This window comes from Chelonoidis abingdonii, chromosome 4 (genome assembly GCF_003597395.2).
Source record: "Chelonoidis abingdonii isolate Lonesome George chromosome 4, CheloAbing_2.0, whole genome shotgun sequence".
NCBI classification, from domain to species: Eukaryota; Metazoa; Chordata; order Testudines; family Testudinidae; genus Chelonoidis; species Chelonoidis abingdonii.
Window position 1 is genome coordinate 8,401,866 of NC_133772.1, and position 25,374 is coordinate 8,427,239.

General features: G+C 38.9%; 1 protein-coding gene across 1 annotated transcript in view; it reads right to left on the bottom strand.

The window, feature by feature from the left end:
• SYCP1 (synaptonemal complex protein 1) overlaps positions 1-25,374 on the bottom strand; it is an 80,062-nt gene that overhangs the window by 12,212 nt on the left and 42,476 nt on the right. The window contains exons 17-29 of the mRNA XM_075064707.1: positions 24,649-24,752; positions 22,052-22,169; positions 21,684-21,773; positions 19,751-19,867; positions 17,644-17,706; positions 17,004-17,066; positions 15,641-15,703; positions 11,497-11,613; positions 9,361-9,471; positions 8,360-8,452; positions 7,332-7,406; positions 5,668-5,727; positions 5,331-5,510 (exon numbers count right to left, since the gene is read on the bottom strand). Of these exons, the coding sequence (XP_074920808.1) occupies positions 5,331-5,510; positions 5,668-5,727; positions 7,332-7,406; positions 8,360-8,452; positions 9,361-9,471; positions 11,497-11,613; positions 15,641-15,703; positions 17,004-17,066; positions 17,644-17,706; positions 19,751-19,867; positions 21,684-21,773; positions 22,052-22,169; positions 24,649-24,752 (1,254 nt within the window). The remainder of the gene's footprint in view (positions 1-5,330; positions 5,511-5,667; positions 5,728-7,331; positions 7,407-8,359; positions 8,453-9,360; positions 9,472-11,496; positions 11,614-15,640; positions 15,704-17,003; positions 17,067-17,643; positions 17,707-19,750; positions 19,868-21,683; positions 21,774-22,051; positions 22,170-24,648; positions 24,753-25,374) is intronic.

Consider the following 25,374-nt stretch of genomic DNA (forward strand, 5'->3'; position numbering starts at 1 on the left):
ACACTGTTTTCTTTCTTCGAAGTGCTGCCTCAATACCATTCCAGTAGGATGAATTCCCAGCCCTTAACCCTAGGACCACGTGGGGTGCGTGACTGTGAGACATTGCGATAAGCAAAGACTGCTGGTAACCGAAGGAGAGCATACGTCTCGAAAATTTGGTTTGGTTCCAATGCCAAGCGCGATGATCGACATTAATAGTGCGAATTAATGTTGCAAACAGAGGACTGAGCAAGGTGCCGCCCGGAAATGTCTTGGAATTTGGGACTTGGGACCAGAAAGGCAGGGGCAGCCTGAGCCCGAGTAGAATGGGCAGATGGGATGCCGACCGAGAAGCGGGAAACGTGAGCCAGGATAGAAATTCGTAGCAGTAGTATGCGAGCATTAGGTCGGATCAGGGTGTGTACCTGGATGAATCTTCCAGTGGAAGTTACAGGTGAGATCTTTCAATACGCTCTGCCACGCTATGATAACTGGGCGAGCGTCTGAAAAGGCTTAGTATCTGCTGATTAGATTGATGTGCCTGAGATGGCCGCGGGATTCTATCGACTTCAAGGTGTGTGGCTGCTGGGTCCCGGCCGGCGCGTATGGTGTGCGGCTTCAGGAAGATAGACCGCAGAATATCTTGGTTAAAATCGGAAAGGTGGACACTTTAGTCGGGGATGAAAGGAGGCTGGTGTGGGAGTGGTGGTTCGTAGCCGCACCTTATTCTTTTGTGGAATATAATTTGGGTGTAGAGGTGGGTCTACGACCAATGACGCAATCACAGTGAGTTGGATACTCGTGCTGGCAAGACTTGTTTTTTGGTGTTCTTTCGATAAAGCTAACGTAGTTTAAAATTACCAGGAAGACGTCTTCCACGAGATAATGTAGGAGCAGGTCGCCTATATACGAACGGCTCTTAAAAGGGGGCCCTCAGAGATCTAGAGGTACCAGTTGATAAGATCCCCATAGGGGAAAAGTGGAGGCTTAACGGAGGGTAAGTCCTCCAATCCTTTAAGCGAACCCGGAAACGATGGGGTGGAAACGTGGAAGTTACAGAGCTCATCCAGGAATGGAAGGTGACAGACTTAGCGGCTAGGATTGGACGTCATATGGAAGAGAGAGGCTTAGGCCTGGCCTTGAATGGAGCAAGTAGTCCCAGGATATCAGAGACTGGGAAACGGCAGTCGGGGAACACGATAGGATATCTACTCGGTCCGTCACATTCACCAGCAATGAGAATAATCGCTTCCATTCTCAAGACCGAGAAGTTGGCTTCGAAGGAGTACTCTGTGGGGTTTCCCCTGCTACTGAGGACTTGTTTGGAGCTCAGCTGAGCACCGACGCTCAGTACTCGTGCAACCAACAGGAGGCCACGCGTTCAGGTGTATGGGCAGCGGGAGGTTGGGTGAGCAACCTGCCGAAGTGCGGTTTAGAAGGTCGGGTAGAGGGTAGTGAGAGTTGGGAGGCGCCAGGGACAGGTCGATGCAGCCATGGTTACCATACTAGGAGGTCTCGGCATAGATGCCGGAGCGTGATCAAGAATCATACCTGGCCTTGTCCCTGCGCAGTTTGAGCTGGGGGTAGGGTCGGGGGAAAAAAAAAAAAAACCCCCCCCCCCCCCTGTGGAACTAACGGGAATTGGGAGGGACCGGAGGCATGCAATACCCAGGAGGCTCGTCGCATGGAAAGAGCAAGGCGTCCGAGAGGCGAGAAATCGGAGGGGATAAGACCCGGGACGGCTGTAGGAGGCAGAACATTCTGAACACATTCTGTTGCTCCTTGCGGAGGCGTCCGAGACCCCTGAGGTATATATCATGGGGAGTCTAAACAGGTAGAAGTTCCATCCACTTTGCGGAAGACAGAAAACTGGACACGGAATGGACCATTTGTGTGTCAAGGAGAACGCAGATTGTACTCTTATTCGTGTTCCGTATTTATTATGAATGTAAAATTCCGCCCCGGGGAGAGAAGGAGACCAATATCTAAAGTTTACGAGTAGCGATCTGGGCTATGCAGAAATTTCCCACAATAAGTTTTCTCTCTTAGTCATCCCTTTTCCAAGCTGAAAATCCCTTTTCCAAGTCTTTTTAATCTCTTCTCATACGGAATCTGTTCCATACTCCCTAATCATTTTTGTTGCCCTTCTCTGTACCTTTTCCAATTCCAATATATCTTTTTTGAAATGGGGTGATCAGAACTGCACACAGTATTCAAGATGTAGGCATATCATGGATTTATATAGTAAAAGTGGAGGAGCTTGGTTTGCCAGACTGATCAGCAGAGCCAATACTGACAACCTACATGAAAAGGCTGCAAAACAGCATGCCTCTGGACTGCATCAACATGCAGAAAGCCTTATAAGCCAGTCACTGTCAACCCGTTTTAGAAGTACTTAATAAGGCTGTTAAGAATTTTGGAGACACAACTCAGTTTATGTGAACCAACATGGCTGTTGCATCATACTTTCTATTTAAGCAAGAGATATCAAACACTACAAACTGGAGGCCAATGTTAAGTGCATTGTCACTTATTAATCCTGAAGTTGGACACTGGTTCTGAATAAGACTGGCAAATGCTTGCTATCTTTCTGCAAAAAACTCAGCTGACTGTCTAGAAACATGGGCTGCAACAGTGCAAGACTCAGCAGTTGAAAAAGTGAAGAACTCTCTCACCATATTCAATAAATGTGCATATGTGGCTGATGAATGCACCAGTGCAAATAAGCATCAAGTATTAAGTCATTGCATATGTTATCTTGATGTCCGTGGTAGGCCAGTAGATGCATCCTAGATGTTCAGGTTATAGAAGACACATGAGGTGCATCTGTGACATCTTAGAAGAGTTAAATGCTTGTAAATTGGACCCCAAACAAAGGGATGCTTGTGCATTTGATGGAGATACAAACTTCTTTGGAAGACACAGTGGAATACAAGCTTTACTCAGAGAAAAGTGTAACCCTAATCTCTCCTATACACACTGAAGAGGCCATCTAGTCCAGCTAGCGCTAATACAAGCTGCAGAATCTTCAAAAGACATTAAAAAGCCATAAATTGAATGGTTCTGTTATACTCTTTTTTCAGCAAGAGTCCAAAAGGACTGAACATCTTGGAAATAAACAGAAGATACACTGGGACTGAAGTTCAAATTAGTCCAACCTGGAAAAACCTGCTGGCTTTCTCATGAGCGATCCTTGGCTGTTGTCTTAAAGTGACTGAAATCATTATTACTGGATTTAGAAAGTATCTACCAAGATAGGACAGATCTAAGTAGTGAGGCTGGTGGACTACATTTGTTACTAAGTTTAGAGAAGACTAATGCCATTCTCTTTCTTGTAAGTCTATTGTTAAAACCACTTGGGGCATTAAACAATGCTACAAAAGTAGTAGATCTTTGTCAAGCAATAGAAGCTACCTTTCTGGATCAATCAGAGAGATATCCATTGAAAATGTACTAGAAGAAGCAAAGACTTCAGTCCAGAAGTTGACTAATGAAGGCACTTATACTGACTTCTTAAGTAAAGAGGAAAAGAAGTGTTTATTAAGCCAGATGGGTTCTACTAACCTCTACGTAGCTATTACAGATGACTGTCTTATAGAACACCTACAGTTGTGTGGAGTGAGGCGCTACCAACAACGGGGCTGCTGTATGATCAGGACAGACTACAGAATTTTGAACACAGAGTGGAATATCATATGACAAACGAATGAAAATTTAACTTCAACTTCTTCTTCTTTATCATCACTACTGGTTCAACCCAATCTCTGTGCTATGTTTCCTGGAATGAAAGTAGTAGGAATTAATCTCTTGCTACTCCCAGTCACAATAGCTACAACTGAGCATTCTTTTTCCTCATTGAATAGAATTTTGTCTTCTGAATGAAGTTGCCTTCTGCCTGGTCATGAGCATATAATGAAGGACTGGAAGTAACAGACACACAAGACGACACCAAAGAGTTGTGCAAAATTACAACAAGAAACGAAGAAGGATGTAGATGTAGTGCTTCATAGTAGGCTTGAGTAGCCAACTTTAATTTCTGTGGTGATTTTAAAACATCAGTTAAATCTAATAAAATGGTCATGAAACATTTTTCAGTTTTTACTATGGTGCCATCCAGCCCATCTTTGCCCTCACAGTCCTACCCTTGTCAGCCCTCACCCCCCTGTATATTCTGGGGCTGGTGGCTGCACCACTGGCCGCCCAGCACTCTGGGGCTGGGGGCCGCGCTGCCTGCCCACTCGACTGGTGCTCTGGGGCTGGGGGGCTGTGCTGCCCGCTTGCCCCTAGCATTCTGGGGTTGGGAGAGCTGGGAGCCATGCTGCCTGTCTGGTGCTCCAGGTCGTGCCACCAGCCACCCAGCGCTGGGGATGCTGGAGGCCACAGTTTCCACTTGCTCAATGATCCGGAGTTGGAAGCGCTCAGGCGACCTGAGGCTGGGTTGGGGAGGCTGGGGGTGGACAGGAGAGGGGCTCTGGGCTCCTCTCTTTGTACTGCAGAACTACACCATGACCATAGAAGAAGGGTCTGGATTTCCCTCATAATGTATACAATATGAATACATAGTTAACACATTTAACAAAGAATTATACAGAAAACAGTATACTAACACTTACCATCTTAGCCACTTTGTTCTCCTTCATGTTTATTATTCATTAATTATTATTATGGTAAAATTAAATATATTATAAATTTGTCAGAAGAGAATAATAGAGTTTTAGATTTCTTTTCTAAATAGTACACTTTATTGCTGATTTTAAATTCTTATAGATGTATTCAGCATAAAGTTGATCATAATTATTTACATATTTGAATTGTATTAATTCAAATGCTGTAAAAACTGTGTGTGGGTTTCTCACCTTTTAAGAAGAACCTATTTTATGGATTTTATATAAAAACCATGAACACTGTAATGCTATTATAGCCAAGCAATTTTTTAAATTAATTAATTATTTTTTGCTATTTACTAGAAACATTTCTGCAGTGCAGGACACACAGAACTTTTCCATACACAGCCCTGTAAAATGGGTTTTGCTAGCCCCATTTTACTGATGGGTAGAGAGAGGCAGAAATGAGTGAACTGACCTGTCCATGATCACACAACTAGCAGGAATCAGGAATAGAATCTTGGAGCCCTGTTCCACTTTTCAAACACATGTTTTTCCCTAAATATCCCCCAATATACGCACATGAAAAATACTCTTAATTTTTTTTAACCTATGCTTTCCTTAATCAAAAGTGTATCCGGAGACAATTAGATCAGCATGGGCCCTTAAAATAAAATGAAAGGTACATTTTAAAAAATAAATAAAACAAAAACATGGAAATAATATACTATCCAATAAACAACAGACCTTTAATGATGGAGTGACCAAGACACTTTTAGTAGGTGTCCAAGACGACATTTCTTTGTCTTCCAATTTGTTCTCTCGAAAAGATGTGGAATTCTGGGATAAATTTTTTTCTGAATTAACTGATGCAGAGGCAAGCTTTAAACTGGTTTTAGGAGTCTCCATAAAGGATGTTTGTATTTTCTAAAAATAATAATAAATGAAAATATATTAAAAACCCGTAACATATTAATAAATGCCAACTTGCCAATGTTTTCAGTTACTATGAAACCTTAATTTAAGTATACATGCCTGCTAACACAAATCAAAACATTTTTTAAAAATCAAAGTAAAAAGCCACCTTATGCTTTTTTTCTTTTTCAGAAACCACATTTTCTTTTGCTTCTCTTGCAAGGTTTTCCTGTTTAAAAAACAGAGTAGTGTAAGATGTAGTAAATGCTCTATTTGCAAATATTTTAGCTGACTATATCTTTCTGTACAATAATGGACTAGTACACATGTTCAGCATTCAGTTATAAACACACACAACAATATACAAGCAGCATTTCATTAAATTTCAGACTTCAGTAGATATTAAAAAAGTGGAAACAAGAATTAACAAACTTATCTTAATTATATATGGGAAAGGATACGTCTCTTACTGTCCCAGTTTTCATTAGTGTTTGTTTTTGAATTATTCAATAAGATTTTTTTTTTTCAGACTGTGTCTCATTCATTTACTTTTATGGAGTTCTGCCACATAGGGAGTTTTGTCCGCTTCGGAGTCGGGTAAATACAGCAAAAATGTATTCATGAATATTCTGTCAAACATTTGTGATCTCTTTTATTCACTAAGGCCTTGAATCTTCAAACACTTAGGCACATGAACAGACCCATTAAACAGTCCATTGACAATTACACAAAATGAATAGAGAATTTATATCCACAGGTAATCTATTGAACAACTGCGAATAGTGAGGAAATAAATAAAAATTACAATCTGTTTGTAGATAATTCATGAACTAAAAAAGAAGCTAAATTCATGAGATTATTTGTTGCATATTGTTTGGCCAGTTCTGGTCTTGTGCTAGAATGAGTCATTTAGCAACAAATTCCATGAGAGTGCTTGAGGTTGTAATAAAAGGTAGTGTACAAGCTCAGTAATCCATATGCTAAGATTCAGACCATCAAACATTCCTCCAACAGTTTGTATCTGGATAAGGAAAGGCTAAAATGTCTGGGTCCAAAACATAATTTCATTTTTCATATGCCTGTACTCTTGTATAGAAAACTTCTGTAGAGTTGCAACTGGATTACTTCAGAGGCCAAAGGTGAAATCCTGGACCCATGCAGGTCAATGGGAATTTGACTTAAATTCAGCTAAGCATACTGACTTCAGAGCACATCAAGCTCTTGAGAGCAGAGTGAGGCTTAGTCTACAGTACAAAGTTTTACCAGCATTCCTATGTGGGCTAGGAGTGTAAAAAAGTGAACCCCTCTACCTGACATAGCTATGCTGGAAAAACCCCCAATGTAGACACAACTATACTGACAGCAGAGTGCTTTGTCAGCATAGTATCAGAGGGGTAGCCATGTTGGTCTGTATCCACAAAACTAACGAGGAGTCTGGTGGCACCTTAAAGACTAACATATTTATTTGGGCCTACGCTTTTGTGGGTAAAAGAAGAAGAACCATCTGAAGAAGTGTTTTTTTACCCACAAAAGTGTAGGCCCAAGTAAATCTGTTAGTCTTTAAGGTGCCATGGACTCCTGGTTGGTTTTGTTAGCATAGTTAATGCTATATGGGGGAGTGCTATGCCAGCAGGACTCCTTTTGCCAGCATATGCTGTCTCCAACAGGGAGCTTTTCTGGCATAGCTCTGCCAGAATATCTATACTCACAAAGGCTCTTTAGTGTACAAAAGTCCTGAGAGAGAGGAATCAACCCAAATTTCCTCCATAGCATTAAATGATATAGCCACAGGGCTAAGCCAAAAAATTTTAAATTTAATGCCACAAGACATACCTTCTCTTCAATCTCTATTTTAAGCTGCTCCTTAAGGGATAATAGTTCACTTTGCACATGAGAGAGCTCAATTTCCTAAAAATTACGATCAGATAAGAGTTAATCTTCTGTTAAATTGAAAAAGAAAATGGTTTTGAAAAACTCACATAAATGTATCTGTCATATACTATTATACTGTTCAACTTCATATTATTTTAATGACAGAATTAATTCTAAGAATTAACTGTGGGTACCTTCAAACACAAAGCCATTTACAAGCCTATGGTTAAATTGCATGTTTTGAACTAATGGAGTTTCCTATCTAAGGAACAGGTATATTCAGCATGAATGAGTTAAACTGTAGACTTAGATCAACCCCTTCCCATGGAAATACGTGTGAAAAAAGTCCTGTAAGAAGGAAATCTCCATGAGAATCCCCTCACTGGGTTTGAGGGAGTTGAGGAGCTGAGGCTACACTGTCAGAGACTCCTCAATGACTTGGTGACTGCTCTCAGAATATTCCCCAAAGTGGGGTTTTGCCAGGTAAAGGAGGGGCACAGAAAAGTTAATACAGTCACAGGCTAGGAGGTTGTTTTTATTTTTTTCAACAGATCAAGTACTATTGAGAAATGTATCTATTAATATTTGAACAGGACTGTTCAAGTCAAGCAGTTTATCTCACGTTATTTGTGGCATATTATTACCAGGAAAAAAATGGCACACTGTTTGATACAAAAGTTCCTTAATGAGATAGAGTGGTGAAAACATTCAGAGGCCATCAGGACAAAAGTAGACAGGAAAGTACACTTGCTTACATTTCATTTGAAACACTTTATACCGTAACACATATAAAAACAATAATAAGCAAGTATGGCACACAGACATCGGGGGACTAGCCTTCATTGTATAGTTCCAGAATATAAACTACACATTTAAAACAGAGAAAAAATAAACACTAAAAAAGGAAATATTATCTAGTTATGTCACTCATCTGCAGCTGTTTCTTTTAATTTTCTCCTAGTTATTCACTATTAAGGTTCAGCTCTTACCAAGGATCTCTTTACTGACATTTGTTCTTGTTCTTTCGTCTTACAGAGTTCCAATTCTGTATCTTTTTCTTCAACCATTTTATCATATTGATGCTGCATACAAAGAGTCATGTGCATAAGTGTCATAAATAAAAATTATCACTTAAAGACAGCTGGGATTCATTGTTTATTCAGAAGTTACAAAAGATTACTAACTTTTTTAGACACAAAACTAGTTTAAAGCTTCAATGATACATATCTTAACTCTTTACACAGATGATACTCACACTTCTTCTCTATGCAATAATATTCTGTGAGGCCATTTAAAGGCATTTTATGTCCTCAGTGGGGAATCAAATGTAGCTGTGTGTAAAGGCTGGTTATACTACAGCAAGTAACATTTATGAACATATCCATTTAAAAAGAGTGCTTCACTAAAATATGTTAAACTGAACTACCCTGGGCCACTGAAAAGTTAGAGGCCTTACAAGAATGGTCCGAATTAACACTGAAAGAAAACCTGGGGTGGGAGAATGGGCCCAAAAGGAACCTGAAATGCCAGAAAATCCTTTCAGCATCCTTCCCACAGAACAGAAATGGGAATATTCAGAATTCTAAATGATCATTAAGGTCCATATTTCTCTTCTTCGTTAAAAAAGTATGCAAATATAATACCTCAATATTTGCAACCCCCAAAGCAGCTCTAGGAGAGCTGCATCTCTGCCACAACTAGTATTACAGTATTAGGGATATTGCCAAATGCTTTTGTTACAAATAGTAGTACAATTTCTGCTCATCTACATATTTAGGAGTTAAGATAGTGAAGAAATGCCTCATGTCATTGATGCATTTCTTGTTAGATGTTAAGAAACTGAGCATATCTCCAGCTTAATTTTCCTAGATCAATGTCCCTATAATAAAGCTCCATTTCCTAGTTCCTAATACTTGTGGTTTGTGCAATTTTACTGATTCCAGACATAATGTCATGTATTGTACATATACAACTAGCAAAATCATTTTACCTTGTGTTTTTCCATAAGTGCTACCATTTCAGCTATCTTGTGCTGACATCGAATATCAATTTCTTTCTGCAGTATTACTGCTTCATCAGCTATTAACCTCATCTTTTCCACCTGTTAATAACACAGTATTTTCTTCTAATTTGTGAGCAGTATTGAATGCAATATTTAAATGAAACCCCCAACGCTACAGATAGTTTAGTTTTTATGACAGTCCAACACTTAGTTGGGTGTCCCTTAGCTCAAAAGCCACTTTGTTCTTTATATGGCTCTCTTGCAGTGCTTGCACAGTTGCACAGTTTGTCTTTAACTGTAACACAGGCAAAATTTTGTGGCATCAAGTAAAAAAAAAAAAAAGCTAAAAATATATAAGAAGTTAAAATACTATATATACATTAAAAGAAATGCTTTTTCCACGATGGACTTGTCTGACCATTTTTGTATTTTATCAAATATTGAAACCACAGTTATTCATTTAATGAAACACACAAGATACATTTTGAAGTTATTCTAATAATTACACTAATATGGATGGAATGAACCAATTGATTTGGAGCATTTCCTTCTTTGTGAAATTGTAATCTACAGTACTGAAGACTAAAAAATGCCTGACTGCCCTGAAAAATTTGTAAAACAGATACTTTAAAATCATAGGTTTTTTCCACTTTCATTTTATTTCAGTCTGGTACTTTCTAGCAGAAAAAATTACTGTGCAATTAGTTTTAAAAATAACATATTTTTATTTTAAAAATTCCTGTACTAGAATGCACATTACTTGAAAGGCAATTTAACAATCTAAGGCCTACACTTTTAAACTTGGATACCTGTACTGACGCGCTAAATCCTAATTTTTATTTAAGTGCCTAACTTTAGAGACCCAAATATGAACATTTTCACTGAAGGACTCAAAGCTGAAAGCCTATAATCACCAGTATTTGTAGTTCACACACAAGCAGTTCCACTAACTTTATCATGGCCCTGGTCAAACTTCCCTTACTAGACATTCACTAGGTACTGTGTTTGGGTCCTACCACACTGGATCCATGTGCTCTTATGCTTCCTGAATCTGAACGAAGTCCATGCATTCCCTGTCTCTTACTCTGGGTCTCTAGGCACACTTTCAGGCTACAAATATTTTGCTAACAACCATCTAGCACGCTGAGACTCCAAGGTCCAACTTCCTAGGCCCTTAAAATTAGCACCACACCCCTAGGCTCCCTAGTAGCTTACTCACACACCTTCTCGGAGCTCCAACCTTATGGGCACTCTGGTTTAGTTTCTCTTCAGGGACTCATGATAGTTGAAGCAAACACACATAGGCTTTGCAAAAGGGATTGCTAAAGTAATTACTTTTTATAATAGCGCAAAGAAATTCAGATTATGCAAAATAAAACACATCTATATGCTATTCTCTGTCTCAATTTCTTCACCTGTTTCAATTTCCTCCTCAGTGTTTTCTGGGATTTGGTTAGAGTCCTCTAGGGTGTCCAGGAGCCCCCTCCTGCTGCCTATAGATTTCTCCTCCAAATCATGGAATCTCTCTTTCCTCATGCCAGTTTTCTTTGACCTTGGCTGGGCCTCCAAAACACTGTGTCTCCAAAACACCATGTCTCTCCTTCCAAAACTCTGTGTCTTTGTTCCTCTCTCCTGCACCAGGCTTTCTTCATCTGTCTGACCCTACCCTCCCAGATTCTGTGTTTTTAAAAACTAGCACTAATATCTTGGTACTTGGTTTTGCTCTTTGGGGATTTGCCACTTTTCAAACCCCCTTGCAGAGAAGTTAGAGAAAACTGTTTCTCCAAGGCTTCAGCCATCATACTGTCCAAAATTTGGTCCCGTTTGAATGGGATTCATTCACATTAATGACTTAATTTGTTTGATCTGTAACTTCTCCCAGTCCTTGACTGACTAACTACAAATTGAGGGTTGGAGTTACACATACAATTCATGATCTCACACAGAAGTCATAAATTGTATATAGACAGTTTTCCCATATGGTCATGGGTGTCCACAGGACAATAACATGTGAAGGGAGTTCAGGATCAGCCCTAAAAACTTTACAAAACATATTAAACATTGGATAAATTATCAAATTACTCAACTGAATCCAAAGAAACAGTAAATTTTAGTAATTCTTACCTTTTCAAGAAGTTTTTCTTCTGTTATGTTTTTTGCCTCAATTTCTTTTTGGTAGCTGTCAACTGTTTCCTTATGTTGCCTATTTACATTTTCGAGCTCTAGTTGTAATATATTCACCTTTTAACAAGACAAAAATCATTTAAATAACCATTGAGGAATAAATTTTAATGTATGTTGATTAATTTAAGTGGTTATTATCTATCCTGTACTGGAGATACAAAATGAGTAAGGTAATATCTTTTTTTGGATCAACTTAAGTACTGGGACAGTTTACCTTCTATCCAAGATTCAAATTTTTTTAAACAAGGATCTGAGCTACGGCCTTTCACATTTTTTCCTAATTACTGGGAAAATAGTAACAACAATTTCAATTAAATCACCCCCTCCAATTGAAAAACATATGAAAAAGGAAAAATGGAACTTAGTGAGTTTCAACTAATACTGTCTCCAAGACATCATCCCCTACAGAGGGCGAGGTTTCTGATTACTTGAGAAGACAGGGCCCCCTAAAGTGTACATGATGTCCTAAAATTCACAAGGAAATAAGACCATGCTTGCTATTCCCTGGATACTCATCCATGGCAGTATGACTTCCTCCCAGAGCTTCCATTCTTGTACTCTTCCTGTTCCTGGAGGGGAGGGGATTAGCTATGCAAAAGCAGGGCTCTGCAACAGTTAGACTCCCATGCCACCTTTGCAATCCCCATCCTAAGCAGTACTGCGTAGTCTTTGGCCACAGTCAGTGAACTAGTCCTGTGGGTTTTTTATAATTTCCATTTATAATAGAATTGATTGAAGAACAGGGAATTTTCCTGGCCCACTAGTCTTGGTAAGTTTTTATTATTATTAATAAAAACTTCTATGAAATGAACTGTACTTGTTAAAACATTCTTTTGAACTGCTGATTTTGCTGGCAAAATGCCTGGAAGAGGCCAACAATTTGCATGTTTGACTGGGAACTGACTTCAGTGAAACTATGACATGAATTAAAAGGGTGCACCCTAGTATAATCAGTTTATTCAAAATTAAATACTCAGAATATTTAAACAAAAGCTCATATATTATGGCAGAAATAAATTATCACACAAATTACATATAACTAGTTAATACGCATATGAATAATTAGGCTAGAGAGAAATGTCTTGTGCTACTTTCAGTAGATGCTAAAGAAAAGAAGTTCAGAAGGAGAAACAAACCATTTACATTATTTTGTTCGTTTTAGTAAAGCACAAGGATATTAGTAATTTAAATAATGTTATATTGCTGTCAAAGTATGTAAATGTATTTTTAAAATTGTTGTTGTAGCTGTGTTGGTTCCAGATATTAGAGAGATAAGGTGGGTGAAGTAACATCTTTTATTAGACCAACTTCTGCTGGTGAAAGAGACAAGCTTTTGAGCTACACAGAGCTCCTCTTCAGGTTTGGCTGACCTGACCAACTACACTGCACACAGAAAATGCTCATTTACGAACAAATAATTTGTGGTTTAATCCTGCTCCTAGTCAAGTCAATGGGACAACTTCCTTGATCTGAAAGATACAGAAGCAAGACCTGGATAACTTTATTTTTCAGGAAAACTGAAACTGACAAAATTAAAAATAAAGAGAGATTCTGAACTCCCAAACTCCTATTTGGATTTGAATTTTGTTGCTGACCTGTATCTCTGCAATGAGCCAAAGAAAATCTAAATAAAAATGTGCTTATTTATCCATAAAGGTTTTTATATGGTCACAGATATTGTAGTACTGGAATGCTACATCTGAATATTGCAAGCCGCGCTAACTTCTAATTCAAAGTATTAACTGATCCAAAAAGATAATACGTGCATGGGTGCTTGCAGCACTAGAAGTCTGACTACCCTTGAAATCTTGTCCTAGAAACAGTGGATGCAATTTCATAAATTTATTATTAAAGGTTTGATTCAGTGAGGTGAGCTGAAGCAAAAGAAGGAAGCTTACAAAAAATGGAAGCTTGGACAGATGACTGGGGAGGCATATAAGATTATTGCTCGGGCCTGCAGGGATAGAATCAGAAAGGCCAAAGGGCAATTTGAGTTGGAAAACTAGCAAGGATGTGAAGGATAATAGGAAGGGGTTTTACAACTATGTAAGCAACAAGAAGAGGACTAGGGATGTGTAGGTCCCTTTACTCAATGAGCAGGTATCCTAGTGGTGGAAGATATGGAACAGGCTGAAGTACTCAATTCCTTCTTTCACTTCAGTCTTTACGGGCAGGATCAACTCCCAGACTACTACGCTGGGGAACGCAGAGAGGACAGGAGGAGAGGGCAGCCCACTGTGATAGAGGGTCAGGTTAGGGATCTACTTAAGACGTTAGACGTGCACAAGTCTATGGACCGGACGAACTGCATCGAGGGTGCTGAGGGAGTTAAGCATGATGTGATTGCAGAGCCGTTGACCATTTATCTTTGAAAATTCATGTGCGAACAGGAGAGGTCCCAGAGACTGGAAGAAAGCAAATACAGTACCTATCTTTAAGAAAAGGGAAAAAGGAAGATCCAGGAACTACAGAGACCAATCAGTCTCACCTCAATCCCTGGAAAAATCATGGAGCAGGTGCTGAAGGAATCATCCTGAAAACACTTAGAGGAAAACAAGGTGATCAGAAGCAGTCAGCATGGATTCACCAAGGGTAAATCATGCCTGACCAACCTGATTGCTTTCTATGATGAGATGAATTTTGGACTTGTGGATGGGGGCAAAGCTGTGATGTTGTATACCTTGACTTTAGTAAGGCTTTTGACACGGTTTCCCACAGCATTCTCATCAGCAAAACTAAGGAAGTATGGGATGGAGGAATGGACTGTGAAGTGGATAGAAAACTGGTTGAATCAATGGGCTCAGCGGGTAGGTATCAATTGGCACACTCTCTAGTTGGCGAAACCAGTAACAAGTGGATGTGCCCCAGGGGTCTGTCTTAGGGCCCGTTCTATTCAATGTCTTCATTAATGATCTTGATGATGGATAGCTTGCACATTAAGTAAATTTGCAGATGACACCAAATTGGGGGGAGTGGTGGACACGCTGGAGGGCAGGGATAGGATTCAGGGAGACTTAGACAAATTGGAGAAGTGGGCCACAAGAAACCTCATGAAGTTCAACAAGGACAAGTGCAAAGTCCTGCACTTAGGACAGAAAAACCCCATGCCACTGCTACAGGCTGGGTACTGTTTGGCTAAGTAGCAGTGCTGAAGAAAAGGATCTTGGGGTTACGGTAGATGGAAAGTTGAACATAAGCCTACAGTGTGCTCTTGTAGCCAAAAAGGCTAATAGCATACTGGGCTGTATTAGTAGGAGTGTTGCCAGCAGATCGAGGGATGTGATTATTCCCCTCATTCGGCACTGGTGAGGCCGCATCCGGAATATTGTGTCCAGTTTTGGACGCCACACACTACAAAAAGGACGTGGAACAATTGGAGAGAGTCCAGTGGAGGACAACAAAAATGATTAGAGGACTGGAGCACATGACTTATGAAGAGAGACTGAAGGAACTGGGCTTATTTAGCCTGCAGAAGAGAAGACTAAGGGGGGATTTGATAGCAACCTTCAACTACTTGAAGGGATGCTCCAAGGAGGAGGGGAGCTTAGCGTGTTCTCAGTGGTGACGGAGGACAGAACAAGGAGCAATGGTTTGAAGTTGCAGTTGCGGAAGTCGAGGCTGGATATTAGAAAAAACTTTCTGACTAGGAGAGTGGTGAAGTATTGGAATGGGTTACCTAGGAGGTGGTAGAATCTCCATCTTTAGAGCTATTTAAAGTCCGGCTAGACCGCACCCTGGCTGGATTATTTAGGGAAAATGGTCCTGCCTTTAGCAGGCGGTTGGACTAGATGACCTCATGAGGTCCCTTCCAACCTTTTGATTCTATGATTCTATGATCTCCTGTAAGATTCTGAGAAACTTCAATTCCTAATAATTTCAATGGGAAGCCGACAGTCTCCAGTATATCATAGCTTGATACAACAAGATGTTGAATATTTTGGCCCCAATCCAGCAAAACAATAAAACTTCCTTAATTTTGAAACACATAAGTAATCTCATTGACTTCAATGGGACTGAAGGACAGACTCATGCTCTTCAACTAATTGTCTTTCACTTTTACAAGAAATATTTAGTATATACCTACCTTCCCTTCATAAATACTGGATTGCTTGCTTTCTGCTGCAATTTTCTTTTTCAACACTTTATTCTGTTAAAACCAAAATAAAGACTAAAGGTATGCATTTAAACACTTACATGATTTTATTAACATACTGGAGTATTGCTTTGCTGCTTCAGTAGCTAAAATTAGTAAAACACACAGGGCAAATTGAGGCAGGGTAAACTTCAGCTGCCTATTTACAAAAGTTTTCTGCATACTATGAACTGCCTCACCAGCACACAAGTCAGAACAGGGGCTAAAGACTGATCCCAGTACCCTCTCCTTTTTTTTTTAAATTTTACAACCCACATCCCATATCAGGTCCCCTAAGATTTGTGCATGGAAAAGTCCTTCCTGTGGAAGGAGCGCTCAAATACCTCAATAACACTTTTTTATCCTTTGTGGAAACTGTGGAAAACTCTCCACATGGTTCAAGGTTCATGTGAGCAACATGGGTGGAAGAAAGGAGGAAAAAGCAGGAGGCAGAACATCTCTGCCTCCTGCTTGTGGAACTTCCATGAAAAAATTAATACAGCCCCACGCTGCACTACAAAGGAATCTCCAGAGGGCCAGACCTGATGCAGTGATACAGAGGCTCCAAGCAGATGGCCCAAGTTTCTAGATGGCTTTTCTACAAGGAGACAACTCTGCCCCCTTGTAGGGTGAGATGGGAGAAACTTTGTGAAAAAATCTTCAATGTGATTTCCTCACAAAAAGTCCACTCTCATGGCTTTTAACCAGAGGGGACAATCTAAGCTCAGATTTTTCTTCACTTACTGATGGATAACTAACATAACTCAAAGCAGCAAAGAATCCTGTGGCACCTTATAGAGTAACAGACATTTTGGAGCATGAGCTTTAACATAACTCAAGTGTTTATTTAAAGTATGATGACACTGTGTATCAAACACAAAATAATCAGAATTCATTATAAATATACTCTTTCTACGATTACTTTTCACTAAAGTAGGCCAAGTTTTACAATTAAAAAGAACCATTGTAAAGACAAAACTTTCTTTAGATTTGACTTGAATTAAGAGCATTGGCCTGCTAAACCAAGGGTTGTGAGTTCAATCCTTGAGGGGGCCACTACTTAGGGATCTGGGGCAAAATCAGTACTTGGTCCTGCTAGTGAAGGCAGAGGGCTGGACTTGATGACCCTTCCGGGTCCCTTCCAGTTCTAGGAGATGGGTATATCTTTATTATTTATAGAAAAGAGAACCAGTTATGTAATCTCATAGACATTTGTAAACCCTACCAGAAACTTGAACAACAGTACTGTTCTAAACACATGCAGTTAGATTTCTATGTATTCCATGTTCCTGTAACTTTTAAAAAGTCTCCATACCTCTTGCTGCAGTTCCTCGTTGTATTTGGTTTTATTTTCAACTTGTTTCTTTAAATTGTTAAACTAAAAACAGAGAGATTTAAAAAAATGAATCACTGCAAAATATTTTATTTTTTAGAATATGTTAATTTATTTGATTGCTATTTTAAGAACAATTGGATTTGTCTTTGCATAGGCCTCAATTCAGTAAGGCATTTAAGCATACTCAACTTCAGTAATGTGATTAACCTCACTGATGCTCACTGGAACTATTCTTGGCCCCAACTCAGTAAAAACACTTAAGCACACGCTCAACTCTCTATTTAGTACAACATTTAAGCATGTGTTTAACTATAATCACATACATAAATCCCATTGATTTCAGTGGGACATAAATACAAGCTTAAGTGTTTTGCTGCATCAGGATTTAAAGCACTAAATCTTTAATTATTTTGATAGTCTACTGCTAGCTAAGTAAAACTGTAGTAGGACAGCCCATCAAAAGTTGCAATTAGAGCAGGGCACAAATTTGTAGTAGGGAGTCATGATCACCTCTTTTCAGTTCACAAATTGTGTATGACATAATGCAGCTAATGCTTTAAAACTTAAAAGAATTTTTGAAGTTCTCTCTAGTTCATAGTATAATAGTACAGTCTTATACCTTATTTTCTAGCATCTTCAGTTGCTTTTCCTTTCTTGAAATTTCACTTCCAATGTTTCTAGTCTGAAACACATTATTTTTAAATCTGGCTAAATTATTATTAGAAATTTTACCACAAATTGCCCCAAAATATGCAGCTAGTTTTCTTCTGCTACTTACTTAAATTTACAGAACAAACAAGCAACCATCCCTTATTCTGGGTGTCTTTATCTAATATAATTTCACAATAAAACTTCATAAGAGACTGTTTGGCATGCTCTAAGATATATCTCTATACACCAGAAAACATAATAAGAAAATAAAAATCCTCCACACCAGACATACTAGTATTAAAATCTCATCTAACCACCTGACAACTATGGGTCACACTAGTCATTATAATCATTCAGAGACATACATATGGAAAACATAGGAGGTGTTATGCATGATGAAAATTACATTCTCTAGGCCTTGTAGTTAAAGGCAGGTCATTCAAAGGTACAGTGCCTTGAGACAAACTTCTGCAGACAGGAAGTGGGAGACATTTCTTCCTGATGGATCACTGTGTATTGCAGGTCTTACAATATAAGTCTATTAATATACTGAGTCAAATGCTAACAAAGAGCTTGTGGAGACTTCAGAATGAAATGAACAGTAAGACGTAAACAGCTAGGGGACACCCCTGTTTTGAGGTGAAGGTCAAAGGCATAGTCTGGTACAGCTGGTGATGCAGACATTCTGGCATCCTTCAATCTGTGAAGACAAGGTGCCAGCGGGCTTGATCGTATGAAAGGTCTTGGTTGAAAATGCTAGGGGGGACTTTGGGTAAGTTATCCTATAGAAGACAGAGGAATGTCCTGTGAGTTAAGTGTGTAGTAGTAAGAGAGAGCCTGAAGCATGGGCCTAGTGCAAGGCCTGAAGTCTCAACCAAAGTCAGAAAAAGTTATGCTATGAGCAACAGTTAAGCCCTGTCAAAAACAGATGCTTGCCTGCAAGTCAGCGTCCGGTACATGAACTCGGCACCAGTATTCCGACCATTGCTAAAATACACTGAATATATAAATACATTCCAGTAGGCCAGTACAAGAACACCCCAACCCAGAACATGATAAAATGGTTTGACAAAAGTAATGAATAGTGATATTTTGTCCGAAACATCAGGAAAAGGTACATGGGGAGATAATAAACAGGTCATGAAACATGTAAAGTGACAGATAAATTGTTTACCCTAGGTTGTTTGTCTTAGTCTATAAATGTTGGGAGACTTCGCTTTAACTCTTTGTCTGGCCTAGGAGGCTGTGGAAAGTCCCGCCATTGACTGAGCTGGTCCATTGTCACAGGCATACATGTGTTAATGTACCTGTAACCACTGAGCCAGGGCATTAGCACCGTGCTTTGTAGGCAATAAACCTGGCCACGTGCCTTCGCTACTAAACGAAGTCTTGTGTTTATTGGTCAGTTCGATCAAAGCCTGCTGTATTGGCTATCTGGCCAAAGCCAGTGCAGCATGCAGAAAGAACACATGCACGCAGCCGAACATCTGACAACAAAGTGTAAGCTCCAGAATGCATGTTATGATTTGGTTTTCTCTGCAACCATTTGTTTCCAATATTCTGATTTTGTATAATTTAAATCTCTGTTGTTTGATAATAAACGTATTCTTGTTTTCACCATAAATATATCTAAGCGCTGTACATTAAGTGGACTGGTGTTCCTGAATTAAAACTATATTCCTTTTTGAGTAGCACAGCTGAGTTCTGTGAACGTGGAACAGGAGCTGGGCAGTCCAGAGGGACAGCTGGAGGACTTAGGGGTTGGTGTGTTCCTATCACTAACCTGCACAGAGAGTGCAAGGCCTGAGGAGGCCTGGAAGGTAGTGTTTGCATTGTCAGAGGCCAGTGCAGTCAGGGAGCTGATCCCCAGCAGGCACAGACAAGACTTCCTCATTCTAAGGGGTAGATAAAAGCCTCACAACCCTGGATGCTTGTGGAAAGCATCACGGCCAGCCCCTTCCTACACAGCAATTATTTCCTACTCTCCTACATCTGTTTCCTAAGGATACTTTTTTTGGCTCAGACATTTACTGCTATAGCTTTTCATAAGATGTAGCACTGTATATATCCCATACATTTTCTTCACTTTCATCCAGTTTAGTTTTAGCCTCTTCATCTTTCTTTTTCATCTTCTCCTTCAGAGACTCCAAGTCATTTCTAAATGCCAAATTAATAAGTATTAGTAAATAATTAATTTAATTCTTTCACAGCTGCTAAAAAAAAAATATCACAGCTTAGCTCAAGGCGAGAAAGGCAGCTTTCTTTATAGCTAATATTAAGGGTGATTTATGCCAGTCTTTGAAGATGTCCCTAAAACATACAGGGCAGTGGCCCAGACTTTCACTTCTGAGTTGTACTTATTTTTCACAGACCTAGAAAATCCTGTGCATCCAATAAGTTTATCTTTCTATCTACATTATTTTAATGCATCTATCTCCATAACATCTAAATCCATATTATGGAAGGCAGATTAACAATGAGACTTGTCAAAACATACAACATTTCAGATGGTAAAATTTAATAGTTATGTCTCACTTTTTCCACATTTAACTAATAACTTTGTATATGCTATTTTCTTTAAATTTCCTTTAAAATTAAAGATTTTTTTCTCAGAAAACTGAAAACCCAAACTTCTGTCTTAGATGAAAATGAATGATGCAGTATAGTTCTTGGTATAAACTGTGCAGCAATTACAAAAAGAACGTAACAAATACAAAGTGGGTGTAAATTATTGTCATAGCAGTTTCATGGCTCCGTACACTGCCAGAGTAGTCTTAATGTAAATGAGAATGTGACACAAACAAAGGGTCCCCTGTTCTTTGTAAACAAGTCTCACCTCAAACCTGACAAGCTCACTACACCACACATCTTGCAGGATATTTACCCAAAAGTAACACATAATGTTCCCATAGAAAGCTCATGACTTATCAACACTCATGAGCATTACAAGATGAATGTGTGAGTAATATTTAAGGAATTATATAGAAAGTATGCTTTATGGACTTGAAGTAGAAGTTCATCACCAGAGGATAATGTGTCTCCACAATGGCTCATTTGAGGAGACTGGAGTTGTCATTCTGTCCTGGTTAGCCAGTGATGTAATGCAGGGCTCAATAATCTAGCCTTACTTCCTCCCAAGACTTTAAAACCATCAGACACAATCACAAACAATCAAAACCACTTGGAGGTAAAAAAAGGAACGTCACAACAGACAGAGAATCACCCTGTCTATGAATGAAGACAAAAGACTGTTTCAGTATAACACAGAAGGGGAAAGGCACTTGGTATTCTTTCACTGAGGAGACATCTTAAGGATGGTCCTTGATCTCACAAAAAATTGGAGCCATGTTCCTTTGAAGCCAGCCAGCTCTGCAACACGCTGAACTTTGGAGGGGTGGGGGGAGGAGAAGACCTACTTTATTAGATAGGAAAAGTAAATATTAACAAGTGTAGACTTACGTTAGTGTTTTATGATTTAGTTGTAACCATCTGTTTTCAATACTCTTATTTCTAGTAGAATCGCTATCCTTTCTTAACTAGACCTTATTTAGTTTTATTATAATGCTGTATCTTATACAGGAGGAGGGTTTAAGGTAAAACTGGTAAACTGGGGTATGCTGCTTCTTTGGGGGCAGAGGAACCAGCATCAGGTACTGGATATCACAGGGAAATGCTCGAGGGGAATTCATGCACACCTGAAAGGGCCTGGCAGAGCCTGCAGGAGGGTGCTTGCATGGCTGACAGGCCACCCAACCATCACAGGCAAGAGTCTCCTTTGTTACCTCCTCCTCTTCAGGAAGGAGAGTAACAAGGTGACTCTCAGTCCCGGGTACCCTAAAAATCATCACAGAGAGAGTAAGACCTATTTCATTAACATACAGCTCAAAAACAAATATTTTAATCTGAAGTCATAGAAGCCAATGCCTAAATACATTTATACATAAAAAAGGATAACACCAAAATCCAATAGTAAAGGAATCAAGACTTTTTCTGAGAATATGCTACTTATATATTTGTTTTTTCTTCCCTTAGCTGGCTGTTTGTTTCTTCAAGGTTTTCTATTAGCTTCTTAGTCTTTTCTTCTTTCTTTCTGTTATCCTAAACAAAGATGCATGCAATCAATTATTTATTTTGAGTGAAATTCAATTCATGCAGTGACAGACAGCACAAAGAAGTGCATATGCTTTCATCTGGTCCTCTGCATAGGGTGAATTTCACCATTTGTATTTTAAAATGCAAAAAATGTGTTGTTTCAAAATTAAATAACATCATGAAAATGATCATGTGTCATATTTCGATATACTATATGCTTTATCACATTTTATTTTAAGTAAGAAGTGTCTTCCAAAAGAAGGTAAGTTTATTTCTCAACTTGCCTTATGAACTTCTTGTAGTTTCTTGAGCTCTGTGACGGTATCACTTTTCTTTTGTGCTATTTGTTCTTTCTCTAATAAAAGCTTATTGCAATTCACATTTAGTTCCTTATTCTGCAGCCTATTAAAATAATTGGGAGACAAGAGGAATAGTTTATTTGTATTCTCAAATTCCCTTTCAAATCAGACCATGACAAAGCTCCTGGAATACAGGCTAACTGAAAAATTGTTGACTTACCACTGTAGAGTTAGTTTTTGGTTATGTAAATCCCTGCATGCTGACTGGATTAACAGGTGGCAGATTTTCCTTAGAGTACAATTATTTTTCAGTGACTGTACAGAAATGCAAATCTCTATGCACTCGGGCCTGATTCTACTAACTGCTTAGCATGCCTAATTTGTACATTTAAAATGACTTTGAACTCCAAAGTATGTACACAGCTAGACTGTGTAACCATATGTTTTTATTGCTGTTATCTTCGTCCTCCTCCCACCAAGTGCAATCTTTTTATCATGAAAGTTGAACTTACAAATGCAGAATTATGTACAAAAAAACTGCATTAAAAATAAAACAATGTAAAACTTTAGGGCTCACATGTTCACTCAGCCCAACTTCTTGTTCAGCTAATTGCTCAGACAAACGTTCGTTTACATTTGCAGGAGATGATCCTGCCAAGCTTCTTGTTTAAAATATCACCTGAAAGTGAGAACAGATGTTTGTATGGCACTGTTGTAGCTAGCACTGCAAGATATTTATGTGCCAGAGATGCTAAAGCTTCATATGTCCCATCACACTTCAACCACCATTCCACAGAACATGCATCCATGCTGATAATAGGTTCTGCTCGATAATGATCCAAAGCAGTGTAGAATGAGGCATGTTCATTTTCATAATCTGAGTCAGATGCCATCAGCAGAAGCTTGATTTTCCTTTTTGGTGGTTCAGGTTCTGAAGTTTCCGCATCGGAACTTTGCTCTTCTTAGACTTCTGAAAGCATGCTCCACACCTCATCCCTCTCATTTTGGGAGGTGCTTCAGATTCATAAACCTTGGGTCAAGTGCTGTAGCTATCTTTAGAAATTTTACATTGGTACCTCCTTTGCATTTTGTCAAATCTGCTGTGAAAGTTTTCTTAAAATGAACATGTGCTGAGTCATGTTATAACATGAAATATATGGCAGAACGCAGGTTAAACAGAGCAGGAGACATACAATATTCCCTCAAGGAGTTGTCACATATTTAATTAATGCATTACTTTTTAACAAGCGTCATCAGCATGGAAGCATGTCCTCTGGAATGGTGGCCAAAGCATGAAGGGGTACACAAATGCTTAGCATATTTAGGGTGTAAATACCTTGTAATGCCAGCTACAAAAGTGCCATGTAAAAGCCCATTCTCACTTTCTGGTGACACTGGAAATAAAAAGTGGGCAGCATTATCTAGTGTAAATGTAAACAAACTTGTTTGTCTTAGCAATTGGCTGAACAAGAAGTAGGACTGAGTGGACTTGTAGGCTCTAAAGATTTAACATTGTTATTTTTGAGTGCAGTTATGTAAAAAAAAATTTACATTTGTAAGTTGCACTTTCATAATAAAGAGTACAGTGCTTGTATGAAGTGAATTGAAAAAATATTTGTAATAAAAAATATTAAGTGAGCACTGTACACTTTGTATTCTGTGTTGTAAGGGAAATCAATATATTTGAAAATGTAGAAAACATCAAAAAATATTTAGATAAATGATTGCTTGATATGTTAGACATTAGGAAAAATTTCCTAATTATAAGGGTAGTTAAGCATTGGAACAAATTATGTAGGGATGTTCTGGCATCTCAGTCACTGGTGTTTTTTAAGAACAGGTTAGTCAAACACTTGTCACGGATGGTCTAGAAAATACTTAGTCCTGCCTCAGTGCAGTGCAGTGGACTGGACTAAATGATCTATCCAGGTCCCTTCCTGTCCTCCATTTCTATGATTCAAAATAAGACTATAAAATCATAGTGACAGGCAACAGATTCTTCTAGATGTTTTTACACTGTACAGCTTGTGGAGCCCTGATCCTGACTGGAGCCTCAGCCATAATATAAATACTAATAATTTCTCAGATTGTCTGAAGTGAGTCTCCAGCTGTAAATACTAATACTAGTATTAATCTAATTTTAAAATGCACAGATAAATATAGTAACACTGTTGGTGGGGGGGGAAAGAGTACGGTGGCAGTCCGTTCAGCTTTTACATTACTGAAAAATACTCTTGAGGAGCAGAAGGGGGGAGGGAATTGGGGTATCAGCAACAGTTGCACCTTGATTTCTCTTTTACAGACTTCAAAAATGACATTTGTTACAGTTTAAGCCGTTTTCTATGGTTCTTCCTGACGACAACCCCTTTCCATACATAACGCTTCCCCCTCTTTGTGCTCTGGTACCAATAAGAGGGAGAGACAGCAGAGACAAGTGTGAAGTGAGAAATACATTGTACCCTTTTGCAATTACTGTGTAACAAAATGTTAAATTTTTCATTAGAAAACAAATCAGAAATTTTAAATATACATTAAAAGAAGCAACAACTTTAAAGGTAATGTAATTAAAAATAAAGTCATACATCTCTTTTTCAAGCTCTGCATTCAGTGCTGCAATCTGTTTTAAACAATTTTGCTCATTTTCAACTGCACCAGTTAACTGTACTTCCAAAGCATGTACTTCTTTCTGCAGAAAAAAAATGTCACAAGTGCTTATGAATTTATAATATATAGTTTCTGAATACTGCTGCAAAGAAACAGACAACCCAAAAGTTCATAATGAACCAACCTATGGATATCTGTTAGCCAGATTATAGTTATACAGCATTATATGGACTACTATGAGATATTAAATGTTTGTATTAAAACATTTCATAGATACACACTAGGTCAATCCTTTCCCTAGCACACAGCCTGAGTAACCATGCTGTAAGTGTTTTGTTTGGGTGCATGAGTGGGCACATGCACTCCTCACAAATCCAATGGAAGTTTGGGAGTACAAGGAATTCAGGATAGCGCCTTCAGTGAGGAATACATAATATGTTATTAAGAGGTATATGCAAGGGATGTGCTACAAAAAGGAGGGCAGAGCACACCCACCCATCCTTCCATTCCATCACCAATACAGAATCCCAGAGAAACAGAACTCCATAATAGTGGGAAAGGAGGGCAGGTCATAGAATCCATGTGGACAACACATGTCAAAGAAACGCAGTTACTGTAGGGTAAGTTACCATTCTTTCTTCTCTAAGAGACTGGCCACATGGGTTCTACTCTTGGTGACTCTGAAACATTTGCTTGGCTGAGGC